Source organism: Balaenoptera musculus, chromosome 19, assembly GCF_009873245.2.
Source record: "Balaenoptera musculus isolate JJ_BM4_2016_0621 chromosome 19, mBalMus1.pri.v3, whole genome shotgun sequence".
Taxonomy (NCBI): domain Eukaryota; kingdom Metazoa; phylum Chordata; class Mammalia; order Artiodactyla; family Balaenopteridae; genus Balaenoptera; species Balaenoptera musculus.
This window is the reverse complement of record NC_045803.1, coordinates 7,034,748-7,044,926: the sequence shown is the minus strand read 5'-3', so window position 1 is coordinate 7,044,926 and position 10,179 is coordinate 7,034,748. Positions and strand designations below refer to the sequence as shown.

General features: G+C 53.9%; 1 protein-coding gene across 6 annotated transcripts in view; it reads left to right on the top strand.

Moving 5' to 3' along the window:
* The first annotated feature begins 539 nt into the window (after positions 1 to 539).
* Positions 540 to 10,179, top strand: part of MYH14 (myosin heavy chain 14) — a 90,374-nt gene continuing 80,734 nt past the window's right edge. For 2 of the 6 annotated variants that reach the window (XM_036833387.1, XM_036833384.1), the window contains exons 1-2: positions 2,068 to 2,205; positions 6,082 to 6,492. In XM_036833387.1, the coding sequence (XP_036689282.1) occupies positions 6,085 to 6,492 (408 nt within the window). In that variant the 5' untranslated portion in view covers positions 2,068 to 2,205; positions 6,082 to 6,084. Of the gene's footprint in view, positions 594 to 2,067; positions 2,206 to 2,722; positions 2,797 to 6,081; positions 6,493 to 10,179 lie in introns of those variants that run through there. The other 4 variants (XM_036833389.1, XM_036833388.1, XM_036833385.1 and 1 more) reach the window with 3 other exon arrangements.

Below are 10,179 nucleotides of genomic sequence, written 5' to 3'. Positions count from 1 at the left end.
CCTGGCATACATCGGGCACTCAATAAATGATCATTATTATTACTGACAGTAATGCCTACACCTCTGGGTGGGTGAGAGCCTGGGAGAGTGCCTGGTGGTACGCGGCCGGCGTTCGACAAAAGTGAATTCTCTCTCCCTTCCCTCATGCCCGCCGGCTCCCGGGGGACCCAGGCATTCCGGCCTCCGGCCGCCCCCCCACGCCGACCCTTACAAAGGCCCTCATTCATGCCTCGCGCACAAAGCGGCCCATTCACCCGGGTCCCTTGGGCTTCCCGCCCCTGGCCGCCCCCCGAGTCTCGCCATTGGTCTCACTCCTTGCCTGTCAGACTTCGGGTCCCGCCTATGACCGCGCCGCCTAGCTCCACGCTCCGGCGCCGTTCTTTTCCCACGGCTGGCACACTCCGGCAACTTCTGATTGGTCCCGCCCGCCAGCCCCTCCTCTTGATTGGCGGGCGCGTCCCTCGTGGGCGGGTCCATAGCTTGTCGCAGCGGGCGCCGATTGGCCCCTGCTGCGCTTGTGTGGGCGGGGCTTTCATGGCTGGCCCTCCTCTCTTTCTCCCCAGGCCGAAGCCTCTGGACGGCCCTGGAAGCCGGTGAGTGCCCGGGGCCCGATGCCCGCCTGAGGCGGCGAAGTGGGACTGGGCCCGGGGGAGACTGGAGCTTCGGGGCTCCGGTCGGGGCTCCGGAGGCCGGCGCGGGCTGCGGGGGAGGGGCGGTGACGCGGACACTCACCTCGGGCGCGCAGCCGGACGGCAGCGGGGGTCGAAGGGAGGGGGGTGGGGCGGGGCGCCTACACTCCCCCAACTCGAGCTCCTACTATGTGCGAGGCCGGGTCGGGGTCCTCGCTGGAGCCCCAGGCCTACTCCGCAGATGGGGAAACTGAGGCTCGCTTTGGGACCTTGGACGCTTTAATACCTGAGTCATTGCCTTCAATCCCCCGCTCCCAGATGACAGTGTCTCTATTTTCACGTGTAAAAATTGCGGACCAGAGACAGGGATCATCATGACTGGCGGAACAGAGGGGTGGGGAAAGACATCTTTGAGCCCCCACGGTGTACTTGGGCGCTTTTATTTTTATAACTAAATAATTACCTTTAATTATATTAACTCGAGATGGGTTATATTGTACCCATTTTACAGGGAGGGTAAAACAGGCTGGACAGAGGCGGTGACTGCAGGGGGACAGGGTTGAGAACAACACTTCAGAGACCAACTGTGTGCTGAGTTCCTTAACCTTTTTAATCCCACAGTAGTCCCCCAAGGAAGGCTGTAGTCTCTAATAGATGGGGAAGCAGGTTGAGAGAATTACCAGTTGGGAGGAGGAAATTGACATCTTTGAGGACCTACTACACGTTGCTCTCAAATCTCCTCTTTAGAATGACAGAAAATGGTCTGGGCTTGAATCCCATTTCTCCCTTTTACTGACTGTATGACTTTGAGCAGTTTACTTCGTTCACCTCTCCATGCCTCAGTTTCCCCATCAGAGAAGTGGAGATTCTGAGATCATTCTATGAATTTGGACAGCTGTTCTAAAAGCAGGAAAACAAACACCCGGCACATGGTAGGTGCGCTTACCACTATTTAGTCCTCAGTTCACTCCTGAGAGGACTGAAGCTCCAGAGCCTAGAAAAACATTTTGTCGTCTTCTTTGGTACTCCTAGTGCTCTCTGTGGATTGTGTGGTCCCATTTCCAGGGTCGGGGAAACTGAAGTTCAGCGAGATTAAATGATGTCGTGAGGCATTACTTGTTTAAGCGCTGGGCTGGGCACTTTCTCCCACATCGGCTTATTCATTTCATTGGCCTCAATTCGCGGAGAGGAAAGCCGATGCCCAGAAAGCTTGAGCGGGATGTGAACCCCCGGAGTCCTCAGCCCTCTCTGCCGCGGGTCCTTGACCTTTGCTCGCCAGAAGAAGGAGGGGCCCCTGGCACTGCTGCTGCCGCCGCTGCCGCCCACCTGGAACAGGCTTATCCCCGCCTCCCGCCATCCCCCTGTCTAGAGCCTTGCAGCTCCAGGACCCGCCCCCTTCCCAAGCCGGGCAGGTGCTGGGTGACATCAGAGCCGGGCTCCCTCCCGGTGACGTGACGTGGCCCCGCCCCGCGCTGGACCGCGGAGGTAGCCGCACCTGAGAGCTCGGAAGAGGACGGGGGATTCCCGTGCCCCCTCCCCATCTTCCCGCTTCCTGTACCAAGCCGGCGCCCCCCAGGTAGCCCCGAGAATCCGCGGTTGAGGGGACAGCTACACGGGCACTTGGGTCTCGGGGAGATGGGGGTTGGGCGCTGGGATTCCGGGATCTGAGGAGAGGCGCTGGGGGGCCAGGAATCCCAGGTCTGATTAAGGACGGCTCTGGGAGTCTGGGCTCCTAGGTCTGGAGGGAGGAAGGCACTGGGGCCAGGACTGTGTGTCTGGGAGCCTGAATTTGTGGGTCTTGAAGGAGGAGGGGGCTGGGGACCTGGACTCCTGGGTCTGGGGGCCCAGATTTCCGAGTCTGGGGGCAGAGAGGACCCCTGAATCCAAGCACTAGACTAAGGTCAGAGGGCCAGATGCCAAGGGCCCCAACCCCTACCCCAGGGGCAGATCCCTGGCTCCTTTTCCTTTCCAGCCCAGCAGTTTCTGCCCCTCCCAGGGCAGGTGCTTTCACCTGCGCTGGTGACAGAAATGAGCCCTGGCAAAGGTGTTCCAGCAGGCTAAGGAGGGTGGGGCTGCCAAAGGGGCAGGCCCACTTCATCAGAGCTGTTATCAGCCCTCAGAATCTGGATGTCCCAGGCGTCCTCAGCTCTAGCCCGCCTGCAGTAAGGTGAGGGGGCTCGGACTCATGGGTCCAAGGGAGGAGGGGGCTGAGGGTTCTGATTCCTGGATCCTGGATGAGTAGCCTGCTGGGGGCCCAGACTCCTGAGTCTGGAGGAGGAGGGGGCTGGGGGCCTGGACTCCTGGGTCCAAGGGAGGAGGGACTGGGGGCCCAGATTCCTGGCTCTAGGGAGGGGAAGCATAGGGCTGGGTGATTGTAAAAAACTCCCAAACCCTTCCTGGTCAAAGGCCGCAGGCTGGAGAGGAAGTGGGTGGGGTGAGGGTGGGGGTAAAGTCCCAGGGATGGGACTTGGCTGTGAATGGATCAGGGCCGCACGGTAGGCCTGGGGTGAGCCTGGGCAACTTGGGGCCTGGGAAGTGGAGAAATGGTATCCAGCGGTGGGAGAAGCCTGCTGTTTGAGTGCAGGGGCCTTGGGTTTGAGGCCCGAGAGCATCAGGAGCAAACGTCACAGGGTGGGCTGGGGGCCTGGGACTGCTGGTGGTGAGGAGAGGGTCTGGGGGAAAGAGGGACATGTGGCCTGGAGCTGAGTTTACGGGTGAGGCGAAGACAAGAGCCTGATGGGACCAGATTTAAGGATGCCCCAAGAGGAGCTGGGTGTTTGGAGGGACTTCTCCAGGGATATGTCGGGGGTGGGGGGGCCTGGAGGGCAGAGGCAGAAGCACCGAGGTGGAGGAGACAGAACACTGGGGGGTTCCTGTGACAGGGGTGGCGGTGGCCAGGCAGTGATGTGGCCATTTGAGGCAGTGGGAGGGATAGAGGCCGACTTTTCCCCTGACCTGTGCTTAGACTGCTGTAGAATTGCCGTGGTCTGTTCACTACTGGTCTGCAGCCCCTTTAAGGGCGGGGAGGGGTCTAGCACAGGCTGGCTCCTCCAGCGCCTCCCCTGTCAGCTCACAGCTCATCTGGGTTCTGACTGTCCGAGACTAGAACTGTCCGAGACTAGAGCACCCCCAGACCAGGAGCTCCTCAAAGCAGGGCCCTGTCTGACTTATCTCTGGGTCCCCAGACTCACTCTGGGCAGAGCCTGGTACTTGAACAGCCTCAGGGAATGTTGAGTGAATGCAGAAGTGAATGAATGGGGCCAGTCTCCCCATTATAAAGAGAAGGAAGTCAGGTCACAGGGAAGGAAGCCACTAACCGAGGGATGAGATTCAGGTCTGTTCTGGGGTACAGCAGAGGTGGTCAGGGAACCTAAGTTACAGAAATCAGATTGACACCCTCCTAGGGCTCACATCTATGAGGTCAAGGTCCTCATCACAGCACAATCTGACCCCTTTGGTCCCTAATCTTACCTTACCTACCACCCTCTCCGCCTGGATCACCTGGCACCAGCCACACTGGCCTCTCACAATGCCACAGACATACAGGCACACACCTGCCCCAGGGCCTTTGCACGGAGCTATTTTCCCAGCCTGGAATGCTTTTCCTCCTGATGTTCCCATGGCCTGCTTCCTTCATCTCCCTCAGATCTTTATTCTGATGCCACATCAAAGAGACTTTCCCTGGCCACCCCAATTAAAAGTTCAGCTCCCCTCAACCCTAACATCTCCTGTTCCCTGCTTCATTTTTCTCCTTGGCATGTATCATCATTTAACATACTATATAATTTACTTATTTATCTTTGAATCCATCTCCTGGGATTAGAGCAGTGCGAACTCATACAAATACAATGCAAGGCAAATGTGTAATTTAAAAATTTCTGGCCACATTAAAAATGAAAAAGTAAAAAGGAACAAGTGACATGAATGTTAATGATATATTTTATTTAACCCAATATATCCAAAATATTATCAGTGCAATATGTCGTCAAATGTAAAAAACACGAATGAGCTTTTTGTTGTACTGGCTTTGAAACTGGGTGTGTGTCTTATGCTCAGAACCCACCTCCGTTTGGATTCTCCATTTCAACTTTCCAGTAGCCACACAGGGCCATGGCTCCCGAAATAGCCAGAGCAGGGCTAGAATGTAAACACCTTAGGGAGGTGGGGACCTTTTTCTGGCTTGCTTTTGGCTATATGGTTGATGCCTTGAATAGTGCCTGGCTCACAGCTTGGCTTATTAAAGAATTAATTCTTAAAAATTTATCTCATTGAAGTATAGTTGGTTTACAATGTGGTGTTAATTTCTGCTGTACAGCAGAGTGATTCAGTTATACATATATACTTTTTCATATTCTTTTCCATTATGGTTTATCACAGGGTGTTGAATATAGTTCTCTTGTGCTATACAGTAGGACCTTGTGGTTTATCCATTCTGTATATAATAGTTGGCATCTGCTAATCCCAAACTCCCAGTCCTTCCCTCCCTCATCTCCCACCCCTTGGCCACCACAGATCTGTTCTCTGTGTCTGTGAGTCTGTTTCAGTTTTGTAGATAAGTTCGTTTGTGTCATATTTTATATTTTTTTTTTTAATTTTTATTTATTATTTATTTATTATGTTTATTTTTGGCTGTGTCGGGTCTTCGTTTCTGTGTGAGGGCTTTCTCCAGTTGCGGCGAGTGGGGGCCACTCTTCATCGCGGTGCGCACGCCTCTCTCTATCGCGGCCTCTCTTGTTGCGGAGCAGAGGCTCCAGACGCGCAGGCTCAGTAGTTGTGGCTCACGGGCCCAGTTGCTCCGCGGCATGTGGGATCCTCCCAGACCAGGGCTCGAACCCGTGTCCCCTGCACCGGCAGGCAGAGTCTCAACCACTGCGCCACCAGGGAAGCCCTGTGTCATATTTTAGATTCTACATATAAGTGACATCATATGATATTTGTCTTTGTCTGACTTACTTCACTTAGTATGATAATCTCTAGGTCCATCCATGTTGCTGCCAGTGGCATTATTTCATTCTTTTTTTAATGGCTGAGGAGCATTCCATTGTATGTATGTACCCCATCTTTATCCATTCATCTGTTGATGGACATTTAGGTTGTTATTAAAGAATTATTAAATCAGGGATTCCCTGGGGGTCCAGTGGTTACGACTCGGAGCTTTCACTGCTGTGGCCAGGGTTCAATCCTTGGTCAGGGAATTAAGATCCAACAAGCCACGTGGTGGGGCCACACACACACACACACACACACACACACACACACAAACAGAATTATTTAATGAATGAATGGATAGAGAGGTGAATGGGTGGAATGAGTAAAGAAAGATCTGTGGATCCATTTTGCAGACGTGTAAATCGAGATCTGGTGGAGAAAGGCAGTGGCGACTGCCTGGGGGATCTGGGGTGGGGATGGAGCCCCGCCTCCCCGACCCTCACCCTCTGCTATCTCCCTGCAGACCATGGCAGCAGTGACCGTGTCGGTGCCCGGGCGGAAGGTGCCCCCCAGGCCGGGCCCAGTGCCCGAGGCGGCCCAGCCGTTCCTGTTCGCGCCCCGTGGGCCGGGCGTGGGGAGCGTGCCCGGGGGCTCGGCCATGTCCCCGCAGGTGGAGTGGACAGCACGGCGCCTGGTATGGGTGCCTTCGGAGTTGCACGGCTTCGAGGCGGCGGCCCTGCGGGACGAGGGCGAGGAAGAAGCCGAGGTGGAGCTGGCGGAGAGCGGGCGGCGGCTGCGGCTGCCGCGGGACCAGATCCAGCGCATGAACCCACCCAAGTTCAGCAAGGCCGAGGACATGGCTGAGCTGACCTGCCTCAACGAGGCCTCCGTGCTGCACAACCTCCGCGAGCGATACTACTCCGGCCTCATCTATGTGAGTGGCCTCCTTCCCCGGGAGGGCATTGCCCGGGGTGCGGGTCTGGGTGTCAGCACCACAACTTGAACCAACCTGAGGCTATTTATAATCTTTATCCCATGTCGTATGACTCTGCCTACGCTTACTTGCCAAATGATAAACTATTGCATATCAAGAGTGCCTCAGACCCCATTGGGGGCGTCCTGTAATATTATAGGGTAGATGCTCCTTATTATTTTCCTTAAGTTAAAAAAATTCTGAATCCTCAAATATAACACATCCAAAGGTTTTGAGAAAGGGATATGGATCTGTAGTGATAATTAATGGGAGCCACTGAGTATGGAAAACTGCCTGCCTGGCTCTGTGCATTTGTTTCCTTTCATCTTACAAATAGTAGAGTGTTCTATACCTAAAAGGAAACTGGGGCCCAGAGAGATTTAATAACAATAAAAACTAACATTTATTAAGCATGTACTAGGCACTCTAAAATATATTGTTTCAATACATTTGCACAATTATAAAGCATTTTGTCCCCATTTTACAGATAAAGAAACTGAGGCACAGAAAGGTCAAGTTCCTTGACCAAGGTCACCCAGTTGGACTTGGCAGACGTGGGTAGTCTGGCTCCAGGCCCCACCACTTTGCTCTGATGCCTCTTGGGATTAAGACGGGATTGATGATAGTGATGTCGACTATGGTCTAGTCTCTGTTAAGCATTCACTGTCTCACGTTAAAAGCAAACAGGTGGAGTAGGGCGGCAGTTCTTAACTCTGCTTCACGTTAGAATCATGTTAGGAATTTTTAAAAAATACCAACGCTCAAGCCCCGCCTCACCCCATTTAAATCAGGCTCTCTGAGGGTGTGACACTGGTCTTTTTAATAAGCTTCTAGGGTGGTTCTAAGGGACAGCCAAAGCGTTATTCAGAGCAAACAGGATTAGAGAGAGTGACAAGGAATGTGGAGAATAATAATGAGAAATAATGATCATGGGTGGCTAGCAAATGTTTATCCAGCACTTGTGATGTGCCAAGTACTGTTCTAAGTGCTGCATGTGGGTTATCAGCTCACTTCTGGGGCGGAGCTTGTTCTTATCACCTGATGTTTCAGGAATGTTAAGTGACTTGGGTCCCAGGTCACATGGACATGAAGGATTTGAACCCAGGCAGCTGGCCCCAGAGTCATGCTCCGAACACCAGCTTAGAGGGCTGGGGTCTCACTACCTTACTCATTTCAACTGACCCCACAAGAAGAACTACAAAATACCTCGCTAAAACCCTAAAAGGAAAAGTGCTGGTTTTATATTTTTTTAAAAACCACAAAACTTTAATGAGAGTAATAAAAGAATATTTCAATAAATGATGAGATGTATCAAAAAATAAAGATAAATAAACTGGCCCCAGTATCCACCCCATTAGGGGTCACAAGCACAAGATTAGAATATTTTTTATGAAATCTGATTCCTGTTTGGGGAGGAGACTGAGGTTGTGAGAGGGCCAGTGGCTGGCTCAGGGGCCCTCAGCTTTTGGTGGCAGGGGTGGGATTTGAACTGAGGGCTGTCTGGCCCTGGATGGAGTTGGCAGCTTCTCCAGGCTGTACTGGGCCCTTATGATTCCTCACTAGCCTTTGCGAGTCCTGGGAAAGAGACCTCTGTCCAGGCCACTCCCCTGGACCTCACCAAAGACAAGGGATCAGTGGGGCACCCAAAACACTGAGCCACCCTTTTCCTGTGAATAAACACTCTGAACCCTCACGGCAACTTTGTAAGGTATCTCCTATCATCCCCATTCTGCAGGTGGGGACACTGAGCCTCAGAGAGGGGCCAGGATTTGGACAAAGCCCCACCAGCTACAAACCAGCTTAACTGGGATTTGAACCCAGGCCATCTGACTCCAGACCCTACATCCTATCCACTGCATTAGGAAGATTATTGAGAAAGTTCAGGGGAAAAAATGGTAAGGCCTGAGCTAAGGCTATGGCCCGAGAGCCAGAGAATTGGGACCTGACAAATGAAAGTGAGATGGAAGATTCCAGAAGCCCAGACAGGAAGCAAATAGGGCCTTAACAATAATCATTAGCAATTAGTGAGGGCCTGCTTTCTCCGTCAGGAGCTGTTCTAAACTTCTTTCCAATATGATCTGTTGACCCCCCTCTCCACATAAGGCTGTGAGGTAGGGGTTATCACCTCCTTTGTCCACGGCTTGGAGAGGAGAAGCCATTAGCCCAGGAGTAGCTAACAGCTAACATATTGAGCACACACAGCGAGCTCCCTGGAGGCCCAGTGGTTAAGACTGCAATGGCAGCGCAGGTTTGATCCCTGGTCGGAGAACTAAGATCCTCGCATGCCGCGCGGCAAATAAATAGATAGATAGATAGATAGATAGATAGATAGATAGCAGGCACAGGGCTCCAGGGCCCACGCTGAGCCCTGTACTTGGAACGGGAACTTGCGGATGGCTCCCAGCAGCCCTCTGTGGAAGCGCTGTTCCCGTCCCTGTGTGATGAGAAAATGGGACCCAGAAAAGTTAAGGTGCTTGCTCAGGCCACGCAGCTAGAAGGTTCGATTCAAGCTCCACCTTGTTCGTCCTCGGGCCCTGCTTAATAAATACTAACTGGCCAACTGGTGATGGGAAAGATAGCGCTTCCCAGTGCAAGGAGTGGGGGGCGTCCAGGGTTCTAGAAACCCAGTTTCTGTCGCTAATAGGCTATTTGGCCTTGAGTGGCTCAAGGTCTCGGTCCCTTCACTGGGATGCTCTGGGCAGGAAGGGAACCCATCTGCCGGACACTGGCCATGTTCTCTGCTCCGTGAGGCACTGGAAGGTGCATGGTGACATGCCACTCTCAGAATCCTTCTAGACTCGGTGGGGGGGGTTACAGCTCCATTTTACCAGGACTGGCAACTGAGGCTCAGAGAGGGCAAGCCCCTCGTGCTAAGTCACACAGGGCTCGAAACCCAGGATGACGTGGCATCCGAGTCTGACTGAACTCTTAGCTTTCAGGTGGGATGGGAACGTGAGCGTCTTGGGACCCATGACTGGAGTGCCTTTTATGGGGCCCCGCCTCGGGCTGGCTGGTTTTTATTCATTATCGTCCTTAATCCCCACAGCCTCTGTAATGAGATGGGGAGGGTTTCTCAGGGAGAAAACCGAGACTGTGGGGAGAGTCACGGGGCTGAGGAGAGGGGGAGGCAGGGAGTTGCACCCGGTGGGTCTGTCTTCAGAGCCCCGAGGGCTGGGGCAGCCACCCCAGACCCTTCCAGCCAGGTTTTCCGCAGCTGTGCCCCGGCCACTCAGGTGTCCCCGACCCTCTCTAGGCACACCAGCCTCTGCCCTTTGCCCCCTGGCCTTGGCAGCCAGCTCAGGTTCCATCTGGTATGGTTGGCAGGAGGGGGCTGAGATGGGGAGTGGCACGGGTCGGGGAGGCTCCTCTGTCAGCCAGGAGTGGGGGCCTGGGCACCAGCAGCCATGAGATACCCTCCCTGGGAATGTGGTCCGGCCGCCCTGCCCTCGAGAGCTCCTGGGAGCTGCTGGCAGGGAGGGCAGACACCCAGCAAACCGGTTGTTCTGCTCTAGACTGGCCACCCACCCTCCCATCCTTAAAAGCTTGGCACCTGGGAGCCGGGCAACCTGTGGTGGCCACACCCTCGCTCTGCTTGAGAAGCTCTAGCCATCTGGGAGCTTAAAGCAGTTCTGCTACCAACCAACAAGT